The sequence below is a fragment of the Stegastes partitus genome, unplaced genomic scaffold (genome assembly GCF_000690725.1).
Source record: "Stegastes partitus isolate 25-593 unplaced genomic scaffold, Stegastes_partitus-1.0.2 Scaffold1326, whole genome shotgun sequence".
Classification (NCBI taxonomy): Eukaryota; Metazoa; Chordata; class Actinopteri; family Pomacentridae; genus Stegastes; species Stegastes partitus.
In genome coordinates, this window is record NW_007579057.1 from 46,577 (window position 1) to 73,665 (window position 27,089).

The window sequence follows — 27,089 nt, forward strand, 5'->3', positions numbered from 1 at the left end:
AGAGAGAAAAGAAATGGAGCTCGCTCTCCCAGGACCGAGTTTGCTGATGGGTGTATGTGCGGGGCGGCGGCATGGATGGGGGGGTTTCACAAATGTGCTCCCAGCATGAAAGCTCTCCCTGCCTGTGACGCTGGTGGCATCCGTCAGCTAGCCAAGCAAATCTGCTGCCTGCCCCTGGGCCGTGTGAAACTCAGGCCTGGAACTGAATTACTGCGTGTACATGGAGATTATACACGTGTGGGCACCTTTTGGTGTCCATATGCATGTGTGTGCATTAGAAAGAGAGGAGGAAAAAGGAGCTTCCAGTACTTCTGGGACATGGAAAGTGGTTTGTGGCTTTGGCAGGTTCAACCAAAACAGACTGTTCCAGATTGTTCGCTTTCGAAGCCAAGACTTTGAGAATCTTGACAGGGAGAGGTGAGTGTCCAGCTCAGCTCCTGTAGGTATCATAAGAGGTACTGCAGTGGTATCAGCCTTTTTGTTTAGATGAACCATGCAGACATGCCGAATACAAGAACCCCACAACACTACAAGTCATAGACTGAATTGTTTTTTTTTAATGCTTATAACTATATAATAGCACATCCATCTATCTATGTTTGTATATATGGACGAAATATTAGGAACATTTTTAATATAATGTGATCCAGTGAACGACCACAACCACACATAAGCATGAAGTAGGGTATTGGGTTAAAGGCAATGCTGCAAAACTCTGATATCGAGTTATATTAAAAAGGGGAACTGATGGGGTCATTGTTGGTGAACCTTCCAATTATGTTTTTCACAAACTAATAGCAACTTAACAACTGTGCACCGCCAACTGCTCAGCTGTGATGTGTACTCTGCTACATGTGCTGCAGACAATGTGCAGAGTTGGGTCAGGCAATATAGTATTGTATTACAATGAAATGTTTAATTTTAATTTTAGTTGATGTTGATGATTAATGATCATTTTTAATTAATATATATATATTTTTTTTTTTTTTTTTTTTTTTAATGAAAACCAGGATGGGAAAAAAAGGTTTGAATTCAATTGAACCACTTTGTTGTCCTGATGTCAAGTTAGTGAGTGTGTTGCTTCAGCACACTTTCATAGCTTTCAACAGCAAAGCCAGCTGCAGCCTCCACCAGGGGAGGTCTGTGGGTGCAGTTGGATGTGACGAGACATCCAGGTGTCCACAGACTTTGTGCTCTCATTGCATGCTTTCTTGTTGCAGCTAATGCATTTTGGTGAAACTATCAAGCATATAAACTCTTTTCTTATTACTGTTGATGAGGTGTCTATCACCAGAACATATCACTATTGTTCTATCTCCCAGGCATAGCTGAAAGTATTATAGGCAAGTGCTCTGCTGGACAAACTGTTATGACACCCTTTCTAAAAAATATAGTATTTTTTTCTGCAATATGTTCAGATTTTTTGATCATTTTTGTAAAGTTTACATTTTGGCACATACCAGACAACATATATGCCAATGCCAATATACATGGTCTGCACTTATATATGTAATAGGCTAATATCAGCCACTAATATTCGCCAGCAGATGTTTTCGTCTGCTCTGATATATATCTCACAGTGGCCACCGTCAGATCAAAGTGGAATACTGCGGCAAGAATATACAAATGGGTGCCAAATAAATGCAAAACCCAACATTAAGGGTCTCAGTGAGGTGTTGGCCCACCACATGCTGCCAGAACAAGTTTGAATGCTGCTTGGCATTGATTCTCTCTGAACTCTACTGGAGGGATGTACGCCTTTCTTCAAGTTTTGATGATGCTGGTGGAGAATGCGGGCTAACATGTTGATCCAAAGTCTCCCGTCAGTGTTGATTTGAGTTGAGATCTGGTGACATTAAAGACCACAGCAGTGGAGTCACATCATTTTCATTCTCATCAAACCATTCAGTGACCCCCTCATGCCCTTTGGATGGAAACATTATTAACCTGGAAGACGCCACTCACATCAGAATAGAAATGTTTCATTCACTCAGGACGGCATCATATTGATTTGCAGTGACCCTTTCCTCTGAGGGGACATATGGATTCAAACCATACCAGCTAAATGCCCCAGCAGTATACCAAATCCATCGGAACCCATCACTGCAGGGACCAAACATTCAGGTTTTTTTAATATACTTTGTCTTTATATGTTATATCGTTGGGAATACCAAAGCTTAGGGCTGTATGTTTCTATTAGAAACAGTGGAAAAAGGGGAAAACTGAGTGAAAATAGCAGGAGATTACAGAGGATTTTACACAGCGTTCAGTATTACACAGCATAACACAGCTACATGTTACGGAGCCTAAATAGACTTATAATGCCACTATGATCTTCAGCCTACTTCGCCGTATATCTCACTGACGGTAAGCTTGTTATTGTTATAAAGAACACGGCTGTTTTCTCTACAGCTCCTCTGCTGCACTGACTAATATCAGGAAACATGCATTGATCCGAGCACCTCTTGAAACTTAAACATGTCCAGAATAACAAATGAACCCCTCCCCTACGTGTACAGTTATCCTCATTAATAATTACATTTCTGTGCGAATTCAGAAAATAATCCTAATATTTGCAGAAGACTTGACTCATTAGTTTGAATAGTTGATTAAGAAGAGTCAGTGTAGCAGTTAATTAGAAGCCAGTGGTGATAACCACCTGTTCAAACATACAGATGGGAAGTCTGCCTGCGTATATCCCACGACTGCCTGCTATATCATTACAGATAGCCGAATGTAAATGGAACAGATGAAGACGGATGGAGGCAATATTCCTTCGTCACACTGAGGATTTGACTGAAGCGCAGGTTGTGACATACACATGCACGTGTATACGATGAGCGCGCACCCGCAAAACGCATAGACGCAGACATAATTACCTGTCAAACGCAAGATGTGACTTCCTGGGAGTAAATGAACTGATTAATATTCGCGAGAAGGGGGAGGAGGGGGGAGAGATGTTGGGCTGATTAGAAGTTAAGATATTCTCTGTTCCCATTGCTTCTTTTATTACCCCGCACCACAATGTAAAGACGGTGGAAAATATGAAATACTAAGAGCAGAAAATGACGGGTGGCAGGCGTTAGCCAGCTCCAAAACTGCTGTTTGCTTTCTTCTTTCCTGAATGAGTTCCAATTTACGTCGCCTTTCAGAGAGAAGCTAATGCTCAGTAACAAGAGCATGATGCAGCTCAGGGTAACCTGCTACTTCTTAGGATTTCAGAAAAGAAATTAAAAAACGGGCTCTCATCTTGGGATTTTCTGTTTCTGAAACCTTTTTTTTTTTCTTTTTGCCTTTTCTTCTCCCTCCAGTCCTCAGTCTGCCTCCCTCCCGGCTGTGTTGACACCTCCTTGTCCGGCCTCCCTCTGCGCCTAAACTGAGTGGATGTCTACTGTTGGTCGATGCTCGCCGGCTGTGCGGCCCCAGAGCCCTAATAAGCAGGAGTCTAATGGCGTCCCAGGGCTGCTGAGGGGCCTCGCATTAGGATAATTAGGCAGCGAGAGGGTGAAGGAATGAGGCCCTGGAGAGGAGGAGGAGGAGACACTTCTTCACTTTCAGAGAATCTGGGCTCTGTGACTTAGTGCCTCTTGGCTTTTTTTTTGCTCTCTGTGGCTGATTTGATCCTATCGTGAGGTTCCAAATGATGCTGAAGGACAGGATTTTTTAGAGGTGATGAGGTTCTCCGACCAATTAAATCACCTTTAATGCAAAGTGTCAGGATGATGATTTGTCAGCTTAAAGGAACTGTGTCAAAAAAGTGTTTTCCATCAAGCATTTCTCATGTACCAACTAGTGGCTGAATACTGGATCCAAAGATGTGTTTCTACTAATGAACATCTGACGCAGCATCAAGATCTCAGCAGGTAATCAGATTTCTTCTATGTTTAATGGCAATTTGGAAATCTAGATTCTGTTTCAAAGATATTAAAACGAAAAGCACAACATTATTTGGGGCATATTTGTCTCGATAAACAGTTGCCTCAGATGTTAATCAGCGCTATCACGCTGGTTGTATCTTACTTGCTTCACTGAAGCCTCCACTTCCCCAAAATGTCAATTTCCTGGGTAGAAACAACTGTCAAGATGGGAGCAGCTGCTTAAGCCAAAGAGTTATATTAATGCTCTCGTGTCTGCGTGCTACATGCAAAGCCGGAGCCACGAATCGATTAGCAGCTCTGTTCAAAGTATAAAGAATCCACCTACCACCACCTCCAAAGTTTACTTAACGATACCAGACACATTGTAAAGGAGAGACTCTGCACTTGAAGAATCTCAAACAAAAACCCACGAAAGTATTCTATAACGTTAAACATCGAGGTTTTACAGGACATGTCCCGCCATCCCTCACTAAAGAACATCAAGCCAGTGTGTTGTCGTCAAACTGCGCACATGTATAGCAGCAGTATAATCTGTGTGCAAAACCCCATTTTTTTAACCTGATTTTTAAGCATTTTTAAAAATCTGATTTGATTTGGTGGTTCTACACATGCTGTTTTTGTGTCCCAGTGACCTTTGCATGGCTTTTCCTCCATTCATTTAGATAGAGATCTGGTCGTTTTAGTCTGAAATAACTGCAATTGAGCATTTCCAGGATGACTTCCAAGAGACAGGACTTCCCCATTAGGACTTATTTAGGAAAGTACATCATGTGTGCTCTCATAGAAACAAGGTTCTCTGCACATCTTCCAGCAACATGGTGCTGAAACTTCTCAGCAGCAGATTTCCAGAGTACTAAAGCAGACTGGAGCACACTGCCTAATTTATAGATTTTACTGTGTGAACGGGCTGGCTAGCATTTTAACACGACTGTGTCCTTGTCCGCTTTGACTCTGATGAAGACACAGGACGGTTTGAAAGTGTTTGCACAGTAAAAGGCTATAAATTAAGCAGCGTGCTCTGGGCACCTTTTGGTACGTTATTTGTGCATTAAGCTTGTCATGTCAAAAAAAATACAGCACAAAACTCTCTGTAAAACCACAACTAGTTGCTTGTTGTAGAAACTGAACCATCAAGATCCACCCATTATCTATGCGCAACTTAATCCTCACTAGGGCCGCGGGAGGCTGGAGTCTATCCCAGCTGATTCAGGCCCTGGACAGGTCGCCAGTCTATCACAGGGCTACACAGAGAGACAAACAAGCACACTCACATTCACACCTACGGGCAATTTAGAATCACCAACTGACCTCAGCATGTTTTTAGACTGTGGGAGGAAGCTGGAGAACCCGGAGAGAACCCATGCTGCATGGGGAGAACATGCAAACTCCACGCAGAAAGATCCCAAGCATCCTAACCGGGACGTGAACCAGGGATCTTCTAACTGTGAGGCGGTGGTGCTAACCGTGCAGCCCACCATCAAGGTAGAGATGAATTATTTCATTAGAGTAGAGTTAGAGTTAAAGGGGTCTTTTTTGTTTGTTTTTGTAACAGCAGACTGATCAAGTCCAGCTATTCACCCCTATTTTCAGTCGCTATGCTAAACCAGCCATGTGCCGGCTGTCTCTTTATATTTAGTCACATTTTCAAATCCTTGTCCTTCAAATGCTGAACTGCACCTTTAAATGCATGTATAAAAACGTCCACTAAATGTGTTCATGTGAGAACGTAAGTGAACCGAATTTTTAAAAAAACAGAACAAACCCTTTCCTCGATGGTTCGGATCAAAGACAGCGAGCTGTAGATATAGTGGGAGCTTTACTGTCACTCCAGCGGCCTATGAGTCTGAAAGACAAACTCGGGGATGGAACCTCAACTGTGCTTTTTCTTGCCTGTTTGAACACAAGAACAGAAGCTGAGCTTCAAACGGAGCCGGAGCTGGAGTGACGCCTCACAGATAACTACCTACAGCTCTGTCATTTTCTCTTTCACAGCCTCTCTTTGCTTGTTTCTGCGGCCCGTGTGTAGGTTCAGTAGCTGAAGCGCCTCTTTCCGCTCTGACACTCTGCAATCAGATGTGACATGCTGAAGGCTCGGATGACAGCCGGGAAGACAAGGTCACACAGTCACCTACTTTTAACGAAGGATATGTACAACTCCTTTTGACAGGCCTGTGCTGCGCATAAAAACACATTTACACACTGCGTGCACGCTGTGAGCGCACATGCACCTCCGCTCGCTCGCACACAGTCACAAGGCGGAGCAGCGGCATTTTGCAGACGGGGCCTTTTCTCGTGCCTGTGCAATCTCTGAAGCAATTACCTATTAAAATTTCATCCTTCCCATCTCGGAATGTTTAGGAAAAGATTATAACTACTGGGGAGGTAATTAAGCCTGCAAATGGTGAATTGAGTTGTGAATACAGAGCACTGTGTACGTCGTGTAAGTGTGTAAGTGTGTGTTTTGTCTTAATAAAGCGCTGCCCACCTAAAGCTCTTTACTGTGACACGCAAAAATGACAATTAGAGGAACGAAGGACGTTATTGGACTGCAGGACGTGTTCTGAGTAATAATTCACAAGGATAGCTGCTTCCCCCCCAATAAATTTCACAACTACTTATTTAACAGAATATACACTAAATGTGATAATGAGATTAGCTGATGCTTCGGCGTAAGAACCCGGAGAGTTTATGGTGCTGCAGACTTTGGCGAAAGTCACCCTGAATTAAATGGCTGGAGATGTTTTAAGACGTTTCGTGTCAAAGCGTGGAGCAGCGTAGCTTTAATAGCGCCTCAACGTGGCACATGTGACAAATACGGAGCCCTGTCCTTCATCGGTGAGCGCTGCCATCAGTCTGGATGTTGCCTCTGACATCATCTGACTCTTCTTCCTCTCCTTCCCCGTCCTCCCTCTTTTTTTTTTTTTTTTTTCCCAGCCCTCCCGTCTTTGTCTCCCTTCGCTCTTTGATGCTGGAAGTGAAGAGACACGGGATTTTCGGGCCTTTTAAGGATTCAAACAAAGTCTCTGGGTTTTGAGATGACATGAAAGTCTGCTAGCCTGCACCCAACTGGGGAATTTGTAGAGTTGGCTGGTTTCTGGTTCACAAAGCAACAACAGTGTCCAGTTTTATTACGCAGTCTGTTGCGGGAGAACGCACTGGGGCCTTGAAACATGGCAAACACAGACCTCCGGCTTGTGTATTACTAATTGATTCTGTGTATTTCTCACTTGTGTGGCCCGTAATCATCGTGAAATATCAAGGAGCTGTTTTTTTTTATTTGCTGTTTTACACCTCCGTTGGCGAACACACAGAAAAACACACCTTCTGAATGATAAAGCAGCAGCGATTCCTTCACAGACAATCAGCGTGCGGACGGTCGACCCAAAGGAACTTTTCTCCTCTTTTGTAAGGAGCAGAGACCTGCCAGGCCAGATTCATTGATGCCAGTAATAGGGCCAATCTGGCCATAAGCTATAATCAATATGCGCTTCGCACTAAAAATAGATTTTCCAGCACAATCTCGCGCTACATCTGAACAGACTCCCTTTGTGTGCCCAAGCATGTGCGCGAGCGGCCCTTTTAACCCGAGCACTTATCTTTACATTGCAATTACTGCTCTCTTCACTCTTCCCCTTCCCCTCTCATCTGTCCTTTGCATTTACAGTGACACGCCTAATGAAAAATCACCTCGCCCTTTCCAGTCTATTTATCTTCGGTTAATCACTTAAAATAAGAATAACGCGTCAGCATCCATCCAAATCCATATCTAATTCAACCCTCGTCTCCTGCAAACCGTGATGAATCGCCTCCGTCTTCGGCCGACCGAGGGACCCGTCGGGGCCAATCGGGCGGCCGTCGTGGGAGCGATCCCGCCAGATCTCGGAGGTTAATGACATTCCGCATGATTACCCGCAAGCGGCGAGGATCAGGAGGTTCGGGGGGAGCAGGTTCCACGTTGCAAATAATAATCGCTTTTCCACAGCCGTGTCCTCCACGGCCACTCGGGTGATAGGCCACCCCGCTATCTCATCTCTCCCACAGTGAGGGAAAAAAAAAGGACTTGAGCGAACCCTGACACCTACTAAAAGTGTTATTTATCTCCTTTCATGGTGCCGGAGCTTTAAGACTCCCCCCTACCACCCCTCCATTTATTTAAAAAAAAAACACACATGCAACCTTTCCTTCTCCCTTCTACACGAGATGCGCTCTCATCATGATGTTGATGGTGTCTGTGGGTGTAGTGCTTCATGCTGAGTAGGGTTATGTCACCTTGTCGTTAGCCAGGGGAGCTGTTGTAGGATTGCATATTTATCTCATTCTCACAAATAGAAGTAGTTATTCAATCCCCACCACCACCACAAACGCTTCCTTACATGTACACTTCCTGATTGATGGAACATTTGAAACTCAACTGTGCAGAGTTTAAAGATAAAAGAAGGAACCTGGGGATGTTAAAGGCGATATACGTGGTCAAAGTTCTTCCCGGATGTTGGGAAATTGAGCATCCAATCTTTTGACTTTTTTGTGAAAAGAGCACATCAAAAACGTAGTGATTTATTTTGCAAAAAAAGTGATGAAACGCGCTTTGATGCTGCAGTTAGCTGGAATACTACAAGATGCCATTCATGTACGGCTCGATAGTAACACATGAGACGAGGGAGAAGAGACGCGACCGGTGATGCAACTTGGAGAAGCTGCTGTGCACCGAGCGGTACAGTGTGTTTTCATGTACTGTATGCTCTGGTCTGTACATATTTGTGCTTTGTGCGCATTCACGCGTTTGATCTTCGGTGTTAAAAACACAAAGAAGCCCGCTACTGTAGCAGCCCACGGGACACAGCAGAAATAGATGGCATTCATAGTCTTTGTATTATACCCCTACCACTGCCACCACCCCCCTCCAAAAAAAAAAACAACCTCCACACGAACACACCACTTCCTCACAATCACACACACACTCCCACTTCCCTTCTTCCTTTCTCTCATTATATCATGTGGGCACCAACCAAAATAAAACAGTGAATAACGGCTGGATTTGAAAAAAAAAAGGCTGAAAGAGAGGAGCAGATCTTTCTCTTTCGAGCGCGGTTATGAAATGGATGGATATCTGGCTGGTGAGAGATAAAACAAAAACCCATTTGAAACAAAATAGGAACAAGCCTGCAGGGATGTGTGTTTTCTTCCCCGCGCTTGCACTGAATCTTTGAGGATTTTTTTTTTTTTTCTGACTCAAATACCAGTTTGGTTCCAAAACATTTGAGCCCAGATTGACTGACTTGATCCCCAGACTCTTTCCATCCTTACATCACTCCGGATGACTTTGCAGCCTCTGACACCAACACTGGACACACACTTTTTTCTTTTTTTTTTTTGCTGACACACTCTCCGCCCACACTTCCATATGCTGCTCTAAGTTATACACACAGTTCAGTTAATAGTAATAATATATATTTTTTGAAAACTCACGCAGGTTGGTGGCCCTGGAAACATAGTGCTGCGAGTGCATCCCAAGGGCCTCCTCCCCCCGGTACTGCTCACCTGGACACCCGCCCTGCAGCACGCTGGCGACGGCCCTGTTAGACAGAGAGGAGAGAGGGGGGGAGGAGGAGAGAGACAGGGAGGCGGTGGCGGATGAGAGGTGCAGACATGAGGAACTGTGGTTAATTTAATTATTCAGTTGGGCTGCACTGGTGCACACCACCTTTACATGAAACTGTGCGGTGCAGCAAAAGAGAGATTTGGTTTACTTGCGCTGTTTTCATCCACTATTAAATGCCACTATGAAGGTAAAGCATCTCCAATCAGACACACAAATGGAGCGCAATGCCGCCTTTTGTTTTATTATTTTATTTTTACTCCAGTGAAAGAAGCCGCCCCCGCCACATGAGAGAAGCAATGTTATGTTATACATCACAATGGATGGAGTGGAAAGCGCACGCAGCATCCAAGAGTCTTGACACAGAAGATGTCATAAGTTGCTTTGGTTGCCTAGAAACCACATCCAGTGTGCGAAAATGGGATGCGTTTAAGTAAAGCAAGTTGCAGCTTATTTCAAATGTTTGCGTCTTCTCCGTCTATACTTCTGATGCGCGCAGAGAGGGAGAGAGAGAGGAGAACGACGCGCTCCGTCTCAGTGCGTGCGTAGGCTACTACTGCAAGTGTCTTTGTAAACAAGCGCTCTGAGAGAAGCAGGCAGAGAGAGAGGAGAGAGGAGAGAGACTTACCTGGACATGTTCTCTCTCTGAGGCCGGTGCGCTTTTTCCAGCCCCAGTTTGGTGAAAATCCCAACAAGAGCCATGATGGCCACTACTCCACAAATGATGTAAACTATTAAGTTCGTCTTGTCTTTGGTGCTGTCGTGCATCTTGTTCATTTTGTTGTAAGGGGTCTGCCCGGTCTTCATCCACACCGGAGTGTCATAATTTTTACAGGTGCTCTGGTCGAGCCGCGAGTGCTTGAAGGAGCAGCAGAAGCGGAAGCCACAGGTGCCGCAGCAGTACAGATAATTGCCCGTTTTGCAGATGAACGGAGGGTCCCACTGGCCCATCACGTCGTAGTAACCCCGACATTTGTCCTCCGTGTGCGGGGTCTCCTCGGACACGCTCTCCTCCTCCCTGGAACCGTTGGAGGTGGTGATCATTACGAATCCGCCGAGCAGTCCCGGCTCCCCGTCAGCCTTGCACACGAGAGCCATAAGTTTGAGCAACAAGAAGCCGAGGAGAAAGTATTTCCCTCTCATTGTGCCTCCGGTCAACTTCACGCGGAAAGGAAAAGACTTGGAGAGAGGAACAAAGGCGCACGGTCATGATATGCTGGAAAGTCCAGAAACATACATCCGAATAGCAACGCACCGTCATCCGCGCAGATGGACATCTTTACTCACATAGCATCATCCAAAATAAAAAAAAACAAACGCGCAGAATAAGAAGAAAAAAAAAGAAAATCTCTGTCTTGAACTTAATCGGACTAACTGCTCTCTCTGCTGCGCATCTATACGTCTTCCCCAGAAAGGCTTTGGCAGGCTCAGATTTCGCGTTTTCAGGAGTGCATCACTTTACATATCCATCTGTGCGCTCTTACGCACAGGAGTAGGCAGAGACACAAGCCGCACAGAGGATGAGAGCGCAGTGAGCGAATAGAAGAGCCGAGGGTGGGAGCGCCTGGTGCGCAAAAGGAGAGGAGGAGGAAAACAGGGGGAGGGAAGGAGGGAGGGAGGGAGGGAGACTGCGAGGGTTGAGAGAGAGAGAGAGAGAGAGAGAGAGAGAGCCTTTGTTGTGAAATATCCTGATAAAAGCCCCGAAATACGCACATCACTATTCTGTTTTTGCGAGGAAAGACGTGGGAGCCCACCCCCCATTTTTGCCACTTTGTGCATTTCCAGCCGTAGGTTGCCATTGTTTGAGAAATATCACAAGTAGCTTAATGTGTTACAATTGGCGGTGGCTGGCAGAGCTTCTAAGAACAGGGGATACATTTTGAAAAAGAGCCCTCCACAAAAGATGTAACCCCGGAATATAAAGCCTACAGATCCCAGGGGAGTTCCAACAAAACACTATTATTCTCTCAGTCATTAATGCCCATTAAGACTCAGCCCTTTGTTCAAATGCATTATAACCAAGTGGCACAAACCACATAATAAGATAAGTAATGTGGCACCATAGGCTATAAACCAGTTGTATTATGGTATCTGACTGGAAAATGCTTCTCTTCTTCAAATTGGTCTTTCAAAAACCAGGAGGAAATCAGCTTATGTTAACACACAATCTCACACTTTATATAGAAGGAGTTACATTGATTGGAGTGCTTCAAATGCATTTGATTTTGCATATAGGTGCTGTGAGGCGGGAAAAACAAAACTCCCTGAAGGTCTTGATGTGAGCTGAAATGCTGTAAAAAAAAATCCTTCAATTAAATCCAATTTTACCGAAGAATCTTTAATCCTTCAAGGTATTGAAACTGTGCGGAAGCACAACCAACAATCATTCACCATATAAGTAAACCAACCGTATGAGCTGCTTTTGTTCATTAACATAAAGAGCATGGATGGAACATGCAGCTGCAACAACCTCTCTCCGTGGTACTGAAAGGCTCCAGCCTCTGTCCAAGGTCCTTCTCTTTGTGTGAACCAGGAGCTGTGGGCGACAGCAACATGTGAAATGATGATGTGGAGGTGGAAAGTTTATCAGGGGCACAGGGGATACATCTCCCTTTGTATTTACCCCAACGAACAAAAACATAAAAGAATCATTTGTTTTTTGGGGGGGAAAAAACAAACCTGCGCTGTTTACTTATAGACGCAACAATTCCAAGATATTTTTTTTTTTTTTGTTATTTTTTCTCATTTTTATGGATAACAGGTTGCATTAAACAACAGTTTTGCGCATATTTATTTATTTATTTATTTATTTATTTATTTATTTATTTATTTATTAATCACCAAGCTCACTCACTTTTAAAATGTATTTATTTCATACAATACGTGTTCCGTCTTAACCTCTTCAGACCCGAGCTCTTGTTTTAATCTGATCAAATAGCAAAGAGAAAGAAAAAATGAAATTTTAAAGAAAATAAAAATATATTTGAAAAAAAAAAGGTATTAAAAAAATTTAAGGAAAATATATAAAATAACAATAATAAAATGATAATAATAAAATAATAAAAAATAATTTAAAAGATAAACTACTGTGGTAATTTAACCCAAAATATGATGTCCACACATGTGGATGCCAGAGGTTAATGATATGTGACAAAGCTGACTTGAAATGAACTACCAATGTCCATTAATATATTAATTAAAATGAAAGAATGAGTCATTGATGTGGTGAAGTGCCACGTGCACATTTCCAGAGGTCACTTCTCCAAACAAAAGACACAAAAGAAGACAGAGGAGTAAATCACACCTGTATGTATGTGTGTGTGTTGTTTCAGCCAGTGATGATATGAAATGAGTAAAGTTGATTTGGAGAATAAACATTTGAAGGCAATGCAGAATGCTTCAGAGCCCCACTGCATATTCCATTATACTTTGGTAAGTGCCTAAGTTTTGTATGTTTCTTTACAAAAAAAAAAACTGATGAAGAAAAATTGCAAATTAGCGCATAAAAATTCACCAGTGTATGGCGCTCAGATTTCCTTGGGGAGGACATGAGATCTACCCAAAATGCGGAGTTTATAGCCTCAAGGTTCAGCTGTCACTGGGAGCAGCTTATGTTTGGTGATGAGAGGAACGCACCTGATTATCATTTTTACAGCATCTAATTGTGGTTTGTGTAATAAAATGATCGTATAATTAGTTTTCTAAAGTCATTTTCACATTTCCTACAGCACCCTCCATAAACACTGAGCTTCTCTGGTGTATTAACAGTCACTCCAGAGAATAACACTAATTCAACAAACATACTTTTTCGAAAAAAATAAAAAAAAATCCTGTGTGTTAAGCTACACTTAAGAAAGCAAGTATGTTAAAGTGGCACCTTATGGATTACAGATAAAGATATGAAATTAAAATCTGTTTTTTCTCTTTCAATTTCTATATATGGCTTTATCCTCCGTAGGGTCGCAATAAGCTGGAGCCTACCCCAGCTGACTTAGGGCAGGAATTAAAATGTAATAAAGGATACAGCAGTATAAAATCAATTAAAGGTCCCTATTGTGCCCATTTCCAGTAAAATAATCAAGACTCACATGTCCTAACAGGCTGTTTTGATGTGAAAACCAATGAGCTGCTGCTGTCCCGCCCCCTTCAGGAAGAAAATGCTCTTCGTTTGTGATTGACAGCCAGAGGTGTCAATCACAGTTTGAGCAGAACAGCTATTGAGGTTTACTTGAGGAATGGCAGAAATAAGCTTCTTCATATCTTAACAGCTTTTATTTTACACCTCAAACTATGTAACAACCACACAAAACAAATCGATTTTCTCCTCAAGGGACCTTTAAAATAAATAAATAAGAAGAAAAACAACCAAAGACAAAATAGTACAGAGAGGCTCAAAATAGTGCACAAAAAATATATAATAATCAAAACTGATTGGCCAAAACATCAGGACAATATGAGATAGAAGTTTTTTGTTTGTTTTTATTCCTGAAGGAAAGTCTTTTGCCAGATATTGCTCAGAAAACAAAATGACATAACATTAGGAAATGCAGTGCCCAGCAGAAACGCAAAACAATGGAAGTGTGAAACATTACTGAAAATAAAATAGTACACTAAAACAAGGCTGTAAAAAAATAAATAAAATAAAATAGGTAATACTGGCCATGATACTGAGGTAGTAAAGTGATATCACACATGATAATAAAATACTGTACATTACATACACATTGTAAATGAAAGTAAAATATTGCACATGTAATTAAAACATTGAACCTGGTTTTGGGGTCTGCTGCACACACAACCCATACCACTCATACAACAATAAAATGAGCATCCAGAATAAAATAAAAGAATAAATAAGTGACATAAAAGTGCAATGCATTATCACATTACTTAAAAAAAAACAAGTGCAATGTGAAAAAATACATACAGACACACCCCTTACACTGTTACACACATTGTTATCTGGATGACTGGCTTCCTGTCTTTCTGTTCCTTAATGAGCTTCACTGATAGACGGATGAATGAGTGTTTGTACCTGTTCTGTTAACACAGTGGAACCCTGGACCTTCTTCCTGAGTTCCTCAAACTTATCCATACCCTTCCATTATAGAAAAGGCAAAATTCACAATAGCCACTGAAATAACTAGAAACTGAAAAAAGTAATAATAAATAAAAATTTGCTAAATTACAATTTAGTGAAATAAGACCATTATTTTTGAATTGTGGTTAAAAAGAATAATGAAAAAAAAAACTGTCCCGGACAAATTAGAGCACTTTGCTGATGAGCAGTGGGCCAAAATCAAAATACCTGTCAACAGGTGCAGAAGTCTGATTGGGTTACAGAAAACACTTGATTGCAGTGATTGGCTCAAAGGGTTGTTCAACTAAATATTAGTTTAAGGGTCCCATCATGCTTGTTTATTTTTTATTTGTTTATTTATATATTTTACATTTCTGTTGAATCACAATTCAAAATGTCATGATGTTCATTTTTTAAATTATTTATTATTACTTTTGCCAATTTCAACTTATTTCATTGACAGCTGTTTTTTTTTTTTATTTATTTTATTTTTAATTTTTTTTTTCCTTCTTTAATGGGGGTATGAATATATTTGAGGACGACTATAAGTAGAGTGTATTCAGGGTGCAGTGCTTTAGAGAATATGAAATACTGTCTGAGGGTCATTTGTTCTAGCAGGTCATTTATATGATGCTAGACACTATATAATACTCGACACTGAGAATATACGATTATGCTTAATTACAGTACTAAACGTTGAGAGCTGTGCCTGGTTCGATAACCAGACAGCGACCTGTTGGAGCAGAGCGCGGCCGGTGAGCTGCAGCCTCACTGGGGGCCGCTCCAGCTCAACTTCCTCACCACCACCAGCAGGCTGTGTAGTCGATCACCGATAGTCTCCAGACCGAGCTAGCCGCGGGGACAGCTGGACCCACACAGCCGCTACACAACAGTCCCGCCCGGAGGCACGACTCTGCAGTCGCACGTTAGTTTGCGCGGACGACCAGCGGACACCATGGCTGAGAGTGAGAATATGTTTCTCAGGGCGAAGCACCGCACGTTCAGCGGATTGACTGAAGGTAACCGACTTTGGTTAGCTTGTTTAGCCCCGCCGGCTAGCCAACTTATAGGCTAACCCATTAGCTAACGCTTCCTAACTTGGCAGTTACACAAGTTGTTGTTGTTGCTGGCTGCAGGTCGGCGGTGTGACAGAGCAAGAGCCGTCACTTGACAGCTTTTGGTGGCTTTATTTGAATAAACGTGTCGTCGTTGTCAACCACATGCAGTCAAGGTGACTAGCCTGTTAGCTTGTGTTTACAAAAAGTATCCGTAGGTAGTGTTGTTCTCTCATTTAGCAATGAATCAAATCAGTGCAGGACTTGAATACAGTGGTTGCTGGCTTTGCTCCAAATGTTTCGAAAGCGCTTCACATGTCAAAGGAAACGCAGAGAATGGGATCGTTTCGTAACTTAGTGCAGAATAGTTACAGAATGGACGATAAGTCACACAAAAGTTCTTATTTAAAAGTCATGTTTGACTCACGGCTCGAGTCTAGACTTAGTTTAACCACATTCCTAAGCCTGAATCTTTTAGCACAACTTGATTTTTGTCTCTGTGACTAAAAAAAGTTAAATAAAAAAACAATTATATTTATATGATTAACTGTTAAAAGTGCATGGTTCGGACCTTCAGCTAAGATATTAAGGGATTCAAATCACGCATACAGTGCTCAGCTACATACTGGTGACACATTTAAGGAAAAGCCTCAACACCCTACAGTGAGAGGATCTGGTGGTTCTGTTGTGTCCATATAGAAAAAGGTCACTACAAATCAATATAGTCTTGTTCTGCCTGATCGCCTTTATCCTATGATTAAACATTTCTGTCCCAATGGGAATGGTTCCTTCTAGGATGACAATGCCCTCATCTATAGGGCACAAGAGGACTCAATGAATGGTCTGATGAGTATGAAAGTTATGTGCTATGGCCTTTACAGTCATCAGATCTCAACCCTACCGAACACCGACTAGTATGCAGGGCTGAACAATTGATTGAAATATGACCAGGTGCAGTATTTAATCACAGGTGGTGCAGGTTTTGTTCACAAAATTCCATTAATGAAGTATCACGGTGTCATAAAAATGCCCCAGCCTACAAATTAGATTCTCCAGACAGAAGGAAACATGCTGGTTTGCTACAGAACACAATTAAAATCGCATTATCATGTTTTTATTTTTTCAAGTGGAACAGAAGTGAAAAAAAATTACCATTCCCACTGAAGTCATGAATCATGTTGCAATATTAGTTACAAAAGGCACAGTATGAATTGTTTTGCATATCATTCAGCTTTTTGAGACTTTGGACTAATGTGTTCGACGGCTCTCTCCACCACCACCATTAAAACACTGACTGTGGGCACTTCTAATATGGTGTTCGTCCCTCCTGTAGAGTTCCAGAAACCTCAAGAACCAGTGTCAAAGTGAGAATCAGTGTCAAGTGCAACATGCCACCACATGTCCTGACAACATGTGGTGGCACCACACCTTAATACAACACTTTATGTTGGTTTTTCCTTTAATTTGTCACCTGTCTGTGTTTGCATTCACCAGATTCTACCCCTCCTGTTCTACCCCTGTTTGGTTTATCAGCACCTCCTGCTGGAAACCAGCTAGTATTGGGGAACTCAGGGGAAGAAACTGAAATCTTCAGTATTTTATTGTTTGCCACAAAAGTAACCCCCTGTGCACCTTAATCTAAAAACATGATTAGTTTTGTTTTAACTGCACCATCTGCCACCTGAGAAATCTGAGCAATTTATGCTTGACGTTTGGCTCCTTGAACACAGCCATAACAGACTGCTGCCTCTTATCTCTCGTCATCAGAGCATTGCCAGTTTTTTCCCATTTGTCTACAAAATAGTCACACATCTGACTCCAGAGAGAAGCACTGTACTACAAAGAATGCTCAGTGTAAGTTAAGAACTTGCAGGATTTGCATGTGAACTCTGTGAAATGTTTATAGATTGTGTCTGTTAAGAAGAAAAGAAGATGGCTTATAACTCAGGAGCAGGAAACATGCATGGAGGTGCACATGCACATGAACATGTTGTATGTCAATGCATGTGCACACTTGGGTGCCCATGTGATTTGCATACATTCCTTTTCAAAGAAAATCTGCTTACAGAGGTGTGTATTGTCAGGTAATGAATTCTATATGAACACATTTAGCTGAGGCAGGGATTTAGAACAATTCTTCTGAGCTGCCAGAGTTCAAAAAATGCTGATGAAAGTTTTTGATCAGTTTAAAAAAAAAAACTCCAGCTTGCATCCTCTCAAGAAGTAAATGCTGGTAAGATAAAATTAGGTCTATACCACAGTAGGAAGCTAGACTGTACACGACACTGCTCCTGCTAGCTGGGTAAATTCAACAGTCCCCACTGTGTAGACACAAGTTAAGATCCATGTGAGACCAGTCTGGACGGAAGGCATTCTGAATTCAATTGAAGAGATGGTGATGATAATCATAAAAGCACAATGTTCTTCCCCTCGTGATTTCATAAGTGTCAATTACAACGAGGGGATCATTGTAAAGCTTCTACTTGTCTCGTTCCCATGAGCGAGACACCCTTTGTTGCTCTTTCTTTTGCTATCTTTGCTCAAGTTTCTCTGGAGGACAGAATTATCATAAACTCATTTGGGAGAGAGATACATGGAGAGCATGTTAAACACAGTGGATGCTGAGCAGCTACTCGCCCCTGCTGAGTGTAAGTGAGGGGATTTGTGCAGAATGCAGATGCAGACTCTCAGTGACAGCAGAGCATAACTACAGTGGTACTCCTTCCACATCCTCCGGAAGCTAAATGAGTGGAGCAGAAAGCTGTTGTTTACACCTGCTCTTAGCATCTGTCCATTTTCGAGCGACAACGACAGTCCATTTCCATATCGCTTCGCTGGGCTTTCTCTTGTGTCCTCCACGTCGGAGCTTGTCATTGCCATCAGCCAAGCCGCTTTGAGCGTCTGCTCCTGTTCTTTACGTGGAAAGGCAGGCACTGTTTGCCTTGTTAATGAATATTTGAGAGTGATTAGATTGTAGAGCTCTTCTGTTGCGTAATATCAGGATTATGTAAAACACTTGTTCTTTGCCATTCATTCTCCAACATGTAGCTCTTTGTTAATTATTTAGCAGTGGTTACTCATTGAGCGAGCACGTACATCACTTCTCCCCCCTCTTCCGATCTTCTATTCCCCAGTCCTATATCCTGATCACAGCGCTTTGAACTAATCAAGTGTTGTGCTGATTCCAAGAACGCATATGATGAGGTTTCTACAAGAAGCTTTCACAGCAGGCCTTACACCACGAAATGACTAATACCGTGATGACACCTAATCCTTGAAGCTTTTCTCTTTACACTTATTACTACGTGGCTTGTTCTCTGTAAGCATCCCTTGACTTTACTATATTGACATGACAATGTTTGGATTCTGCCATAATATCTAGCTGGTAATACCCCGGGAGATAAATCAAAAGGTCAGCTGCCATAAACATACTGTGAGGTTGTATAAACTGATGAAAAGCACAACTTTATGACACTGCATAAACAGTGTGCAACCTGCAGGAGATGATGGTCAGTCTGGCCCCAATTTGAAAGAACAGGCAAAAGTCCCAGCAACGCAGCTAGACGATGAAAAGCTAAAGACGGGGTCAGTGGCACAACATCCCACCGAAACAATAATCAATATTACTTGTCTACGCTCTATCTGTACTATTTTACCACACTACCTTGCCATCAGATCGCTCTTTCCACTAAAGAATCGCCATCTTCAAAGCCACCTATTGACAAATGCTGTCACTTTACCTGACAGGAGACAGGAGTTGCTGGTCTATTGCTGTGTAACTGTGGTGTTTTAGCACCAAACTAATGTGTTTAAACACCAAAGTCACACAGCAGCACAAATCAAACTAACTGATCGCGTGTTCTTCACAATGAAATGACTGTTTTTGTCAAAGGAGTCATGGGGTTTTGAAGAGAGCGGGGAGTGATATAAAAGTTCTCCTTTGGAAAGGGTTTTCTGACAGCGAGATAAAACAATGCAGATGTTCTAAATGTGACCCAGACTAAAGACTTTTTCTAGGTGGTTAAAATAGGTTTTGCTGCTGCCCCCGTCCACAGCAGGTCAATGTTTAGCAGCTGTCCTCCTGGCTGCTTCTCTGAACTGTAAACTCAGTGACTGCCATCTACTGTAGGTAATACACTGACTGTGGATAAGTACATCATACAACCCTCCCTCAGTGAAACCAAACTGTCCCTTTAATGTCAAGTTAATCACTGAGAACCCATGTAATACAGTTAATGAATGCGTAAAATAATGTTCATTATTTGGTTGATGCTGTCATATCTATGGCAACTTCACTGCATTGAAAGCACAGCACCAGCATTTATCAAGTTTTTGATGCAAACAGTTGTATATTTAAACATCCAGCAGATATTTACCAACATTGTTATTCATTTATCAGGTTTCTGGCAGCCAGATAAACCTGCAACCAATGTTCACTTCCCTTTAGCTCTATTTTGACGTCTACCAAGTCCTACTGTGGCTCTTTAGCGGCATTTTTTTTCTGTGTTCACCAGCTCTTCCTATTTATGTGTCTTGTTTGGTGCTGGATATGTGGTGTACAGTAGCTGGGGCTAGGGGGCTGTACAACCAAAACAGTTAGCTGAAAGAGAGTTTTCCTTTTTTTATTTGCGTCTTAGTTTCCAGTTGGTTTGACAAAATGTAAAGTTGTCAAATAAAACCTTTAATGAAGCTGTATGACGTTGTAATCTTGGTATGAAATAGTTAAACTGTATATTTATGCTCACCTGTTTTGTTCCAGATGCGGAGCGTGAGTGGAAGGGACCATTTTGCTTCATCCAAGCTGCAGACCCCCAGCTTGGGTTGATGAAGGCCTGGAGGGACGGAGACTGCGATGGTGGCGGGGACGAATGGGCTGAGGAAGTTGAGTTGACTAAACAGGCTGTGGAGGCTGTTAACCAGCTCCGACCAAGGCCAAGGTTCATGGTGCTGTGTGGTGACCTCGTCCACGCCATGCCAGGTAGGGTAGGAGCACAAAAATAAACACACTGCCCTGGAAATTCTTTAAAATAGTTGTAGGTCTCAAAACTAAATGAGAGTACTACTGCTGCAATCTCATCAAAGTGAAGAGGTCGTTTTGCCAGTTTCTCACCTGGTAAAATCTTTTTTTTCAGTCATTTTTAAAGAACTAAAATCTTTTTAGCAAGTGGCTCTAAACAGGTGTTTAGAGGAAACACCAGGTGGGTCCTGCTTTTGCTTTTATCTTTACTGAGAGATAAATACGTGTTGAGCTCTGAAGCTTGCAAAGAAACATCAACAGCAGCACTTACTACGGAAAACAAGCCACAGCAGAGACGAGAGGTTCCCAGTGGACACACCACCGTATGGACAGTAAAAACAAGATATTGGCATCCGCCAGTGGCACTGCCAATTATCTGCTAATGTTTTAGGACATAATGTGAACTCACAGATGCCAATTGCGTGAAATTGAACTCTGCTCATCCTCTTTAAGTCGGACCAAATGATACAGCAGAGGTCCCATGAGTGTTATCTCATAGCATCTGGTACCAGACGCGTGCTCGTGCAAATGCTGCACCTTTTTTCCAATCACTCTCTCAAATTACAGATAACAGTAAACTATTTGTAAACACAAGCTGTGATTTCATGCACTATGCACCATTTCACCAGTCAACTTGTTTTATGCCTGATTGGTATTCAACAGTTTTATTCCCGTTGTGATTTGGAACGACAGTTGGTCATGCACTTGCAGAGCTGGAGTGATATCCAGGGAAATTCTGTTTCACCTTGTCTAAATAGACAAGGTTGTGCATTCTTGTGGAGCAGTGAATGCAAAAATCAGAAGCGTTGCTGTGGTGATGGCTTTGCAAGATACTAAAAAGGTAAAAAATGATTTCTGAGCTTCTTTTGAATTTGCTTCATGTTTTTGTAGAAATGTGTGGCAGGAATTGCAAACTGTGTCAGCTGAGTAAGCACAGTTCTTGCAGTGGCTACAACATGTGGGTCAGTTTTCATGTACAGTCACCCTCAGATTTATTCATACCCTTTCATTTAAGAAACGGCAAAATTCACAATAGTTACTCAAATAACTAGAAACTGAAAAAGTAGTAATAAATAAAAGAATTGCTAAATTATAATTGAGTGAAGTAAGACATTGTTTTTGAATTGTGGTTGAAAAGAATAATTAAAAAAACAAAACTGTCCTGGACAAATTAGAGCACTTTGCTGATGAGCAGTGGGCCAAAATCTAAATACCTGTCAACAGGTGCAGAAGTCTGATTGAGAGTTACAGAAAACACTTGACTGCAGTGATTGGCTCAAACAAAATATTAGTTTACGGGTCCCATCATGTTTCTTTGCTTGTTTTGTTTTGTTTTGTTTTTTTAATATTTCTGTTGAACCACAATTCAAAAGTAATGTCATGATTTTAATTACATTTTTATTTATTATTACTTTTGTCAATTTGAATTTATTTCACTGACAGCTGTTTTTTTTTCCTTCTTTAATGGGAGCCTATGAATACATTTGAGGACGACTGTAGGTAACCTCACAGTAGGTACTTACTTTGCTACACCACAACACAGACCTGAGAAATCCAGCTTCACCACAGGATAGTCACCACCTTTGCATCATAAGTAGGAAATGCACCACCAACTACAGCCTTTGCCCACAGAAGCTATGGCTGCTGCCAGATGCCTTTCACTTCTAAGTGCCCGTGTCTGCCTTTGTAAGCTGAAATGTTTTCACTTCAAGATGATTGCTGGATTATTACTTAAAGTATCAACATATCAGTGATACATCTGGCATTTGCTCTGATAGTTCAGTAATTGATAGTGATGTGTAGACGTCAGATAGATCAACTCTGTTGAATGTGGCTCCGCTCACTCTGTTTTCAGTGTGGGTTTTCTTTTTTGACCTGCCTAGCATGAGATGAAACAGGAAAGCTGCTCTGAAAGGATCTCTTACACCTGTGTCAAATATATTTTTTATAATAGTTAAATACAACAAGAGCGTTTCTTGCTGAAACCTTCACAATTTGTGCTTTTTCTGTCATACAGGATTCCAAAAATGCATGCAGTGTGATCTGATTCCAGTTAATAGATACAGTCAGCACCGTTTTTGAGCCTTGGGCAGAATTGATTATTTTTGACCCCAGAGCAGCAGGTGGGAGAGGTTTGTGGTGACCTGCAGAATTAATGCATCTCTGGTGATAACAAATGCCACTTGTCAAACCAATATGTAATCTAAACGTGAAGGACATGCATAATAGATGTGCTGCGTGTTTTACAGAATTCTTTTCAGGGTATGTCTGTCGGGTGTGAGAATAAACATATAGAACTGAGTCTGCATGGTGCTCATTATGTCGATTGCTGCAAGTTGTTAAATATGTTGTTAGTAGAAGCAGAGCAAGTTTTCTAACATACATCAGTCTTTAAAGAGAAGGCAATATGTCTGATACAGATATTGATTCTTGTATTCTCAGCTGCCCTGTGAGACAGTCCTAATCTAATTAATACACTGTGTGAAGAACTTTGGGATGGTTCAGTCACAGAATATTTCTCTCTGAGGTAGGCTTGAACATTAGCCGTCTCTGTTTCCCAGCCAAAGTGTGTAAACAACCTATTCCCATATGGCAGCGGCGGCTGATATTCATCTGTGAAAAGCAAAGGGCTCGTGGCTATTCTCAGGCTGATGCTGATGAAGATTTTGCTTATTGATCAGACTGAGCAGATCTTAAATTCCTGTCCAATTCTAAAAAATAAAAAATCTATATAAGATAGCTGCTGGTGTGTTCACAGGTGCTGCAGCAGCTTCAGCTGGGAGGCAAAAAAAAAAAGTTAGCTGTCTGTCCTGTCCGTAAAGTTCAGTTTGTAAACATCAGAACCAGTGTGACAGCATGCAATATTTATCTATTAAAGCACCTGGTTGCCTTCGAGATATTTGCAGGGAGGCTCTATTTTGTTATTTTTGAAAAGTTGAAATGGTTCAGCAGAAGACTACGAGTTGCAGATTTTGAGAATGCGAGGCATGTTCATTCCATCATTCGGTTTGTGAATAATATCTATCAGTAGTGTGGTTCGGTGGTTTCTCTCCATCCATCTCATTCTGGGAGTTGATCATATTAGATGTCTTGGAATCAGGACAGCAAGCCAAGCTCTTTTGCCACAGTGGCAGCTGGTTTCCCCCATACACCAGATGCTTTCACTGTTTAGCCAGACAAATAGATTTTCGGTGTAGAAATTGGGTTTGAAAAAATAGCTGGTTACCTCCAGAAATGACTGGTTGAGTAAACAAAATAATCCTTTCGCTGGTCATTTCCCACCTTGTTGGAAGCAGACACATTGTGTTTGACTCACGCTGCGTTCCATTGTGCTCCCGTCTGTCGGGCTGTTTCAGTAGTGACAGAGATATGATGATTAATACTACATACCATTTAAATACAAACAAACACGTCTTGCTCATGATGCAGAGCACCGTTTGAAGCTGTACGCAGTATGTTTCACGAGTGCAGGAGCTTGATTGTGTACGTTGGCAGGTATTATTGGAAAGTGGATGCTTTAACTGAAGTAGCTGTAATGAGCGACTCTGGCATGGTGAGCGCGCTTTTCGATGTCCAGATGCCTGATTCTATAACGAGGTAAGAGAAACGGTGCTGGCGAGACCCACTGTAGAGTTAATGTGCAGCAAAAAGAGCCGCAAGCCGCCAACCAGCGCAAACTACCTTTGCATGACAATTAGAGGGCCAGCAAGAGGTGCCTCCGTGGTTGACTGGCCTCAAGAAATGGACACTGGAAGAGAAAAGAAGTCAGCAGGTGAACCTGTCTGTCTCCATCTCTGCATGTTTTCTCTATCAGTACTCCGTTAGTGTGTTGGGTTGGATCGTGATGAAAGTTTCCCAGAGCTCGATCCTGAGGACAAAGTAAGATATTAAACAGAATTAGAATATTTAGTTATATGTGGTGCTGTATGACATCTGTAAAATGTCCTTGGCTCCCTGTTTCTAAAATTTGACTCAAGGCAAACTATTCATATTCAACACAGATTTGGCTTGGCTTAGTCACAGAGCAACTCTTGCTTTTCCTCTCTTCTTTTCTGGGTCATAATGACCACCAATTTTAGCAGCACAGCCACAGTCATGAACACTCCTGGAGCTGTCTCTCCCTATCATCTGAGAGTCTTGCTGTAGGCATCCAAGTATCCTTATCATCTCCATGACTGCTCCATTTATACCAAAACATGTCCGCCATCCATTTTCCACCACCCTCTTCCCCCGTCCCCCTCCGATCAGTCGCATGCAGAGGTCGAAGCGAGATCCATTTCACATGCTGTGGGACAGTAGATAGCGTAAGCATGGGGCTTAAACCCCAAGGCCTTGGGGACCTTTAAACGCTGCAACGTCAGCCCTTGTTACTGTCAGCACCAGCAGGGCAGGTTGTGTGTGCCATCCTCATTACTTGCCACGTCCGTCACTTGCCTGGCAACTGGGCTGCTGCATCGGCGGGGAGGAGGGAAAAGATATTATAGCCGGAGCTGCTCCTTCCGTCTCTGGGCTGACATTTCCCCTTAAACTGTTTATTTACAATACAGAATGAATGGGTGGCGGCCAGGGGAAGCTGGCTGTCAACCGGCATTGTTGACACTGCTGCCTGTCGGCGACAGGAAATTGGCAACTGTATTTCTGTTCCCACGGATTTCGCTCTCTATCTCTCCTCTCCGTTGCTCTCACACTCTCTTTTCCTTTCTGTCTCTTGCCTCTATCATCTGTCTTTTCTCTTTAGCAAGCAGCTGCAGTCACATGCCTCATACCTTATTTTGACAACCTTCATTTGCAAGTCTGACACCACACACAAACACACTAATTTATTCTCGCCGCTGATGAATCTATTTGAGGCATTCGTGTGAATTCAGTCTAGTGTTGAAGAATCAAAGGTTCTGTTTGTTCGTGTAATCGTTCTAAACGAAGGATCACCGTGCTTTTCAGTGTCGCATATAAAGTTTACATTAAGATTTGAGGGCAGAAAAACTGTACGCTAAGTGGTCTGCATTTAATAAACTCTCTTCCTTATCAAAGACTGAGCAGTGATCAGGGGCGCTTATGCACACAAAACTAAACAAACCTAGGTCAAAGGAAAAATGGTGAAGAAATGTTGGCCAGCGTTTGCTCCCACGGCATCACGTCATCCAGACCTTCACTGATAGAACGTTCGTTGATCCCAACTCCCCGTCTCCTCTCTCAAATCCAAGCAAACCCCCAAGAGACGCTTTCTCATCTCAAGGACTTCCTTCAATCTCGCCTCTCTTTTTCCTCTCTATCGCCGCCCCTCCTTCCCTCTCTTCCTCATTTTCACTTTCTTGTGTCTTTCTCTCACTTACTTTCAAAGCTGACAAATGAAGAGGATAAAGAGCAGGGGGAGGCAGCAGAGAGAGAGAGAGGGGGTGAGGGAGAAAAAGAGGGAGATAGAGAGCTGATTAGATTAGAGAAACATGCTGGACTTGACGCTCTCCTAATGAGCACTACAAAGGATTCAAGCTGTGTCTCCGGGGGTTCGCGAGGAATGTTACGCATGATACAGCAAGGAGAAGTGTTTAAGTACATGTGTGCACGCATGTGTGTGAAACTCACAAAGGTGAAGTAAAGGTTACCTTAGGACTTCCCTGTCCCCCTCGCTGTAGCTGTGGAAAGCTGCCAATGAAGGGAGATAAAAATGAGGCTCTCTGTGGGATTCTAAAGCAGAGGGGAGGAGAGTTTGTAGGAGACACTGCCTCGGGAAAATTTGTTTTTGGGACGCGTGGAAGCATTTTGGATTTTTTTTTTGGAAGTAGGCGGGTGAATGTGGAGGTTTTCTGTGATTTTGCCAACCGATTGATCCAGTAGCTTGTGGGCCGTAACAGATTTCTTTCGGGGTTTGAGACGACTAGTGCAGAAGTTGGGAAAAATCTCCCAGAAGCTGCTCAGTTTTAAATGTCAGTGTGAAAAGATCTTCTTAAAACCTATTCATAGTTTTCATACCTATGAACAACTGTAGATAGGAACTGGGGAGGCAGACCGGCATAATCGCCTATACATGCTGCAGTCTGCCATTATTTGGACATGCTCTGCACACATACAAGGTGTGTCAGAAAGGTTCCAGGACTGGTGTCACAAAAGATATGTTTCAAACCCAAACTACAAACTACCAGTTTTCCCCTTCAGACGATCAACCAGCACGTCTACAAAGAGATTCTGCGGCGTTTGCTTCGTTCACTGTGCGAGAAGGGTTCACAATGTCCTGAGCATCCCACAGTTCCTGGCTGAGAAGAACATCGCCGTGCTGGAGCAACCTCCCTACTCACCTGACATGGCTCCGTGGGATTTGTTCCTCTTCCCCAAGCTCAAGGGGGTCATCAAGGGGACCTGTTTTGAAGACATGGACGACATCAAGATGACTGTGATGATGGAGCTGCAGAGGATCCCAGAAGAATCCTTCCAGGAGTGCATGTCGGCGTGGCAGAGAAGGCTGGGA

The 27,089-nt window shown here is 42.5% G+C and overlaps 2 protein-coding genes across 2 annotated transcripts in view; one reads left to right on the forward strand and one right to left on the reverse strand.

The window, feature by feature from the left end:
- shisa9a (shisa family member 9a) overlaps positions 1–10,617 on the reverse strand; it is a gene marked incomplete at its 3' end in the record, with an annotated part of 48,371 nt that extends 37,754 nt beyond the window's left edge. The window contains exons 1-2 of the mRNA XM_008298547.1: positions 10,103–10,617; positions 9,345–9,451 (exon numbers count right to left, since the gene is read on the reverse strand). Of these exons, the coding sequence (XP_008296769.1) occupies positions 9,345–9,451; positions 10,103–10,617 (622 nt within the window). The remainder of the gene's footprint in view (positions 1–9,344; positions 9,452–10,102) is intronic.
- Positions 10,618–15,413: 4,796 nt separating this feature from the next.
- cpped1 (calcineurin-like phosphoesterase domain containing 1) overlaps positions 15,414–27,089 on the forward strand; it is a 42,232-nt gene continuing 30,556 nt past the window's right edge. The window contains exons 1-2 of the mRNA XM_008298542.1: positions 15,414–15,573; positions 20,369–20,587. Coding sequence (XP_008296764.1) covers positions 15,510–15,573; positions 20,369–20,587 — 283 coding nt within the window. The 5' untranslated portion in view covers positions 15,414–15,509. The remainder of the gene's footprint in view (positions 15,574–20,368; positions 20,588–27,089) is intronic.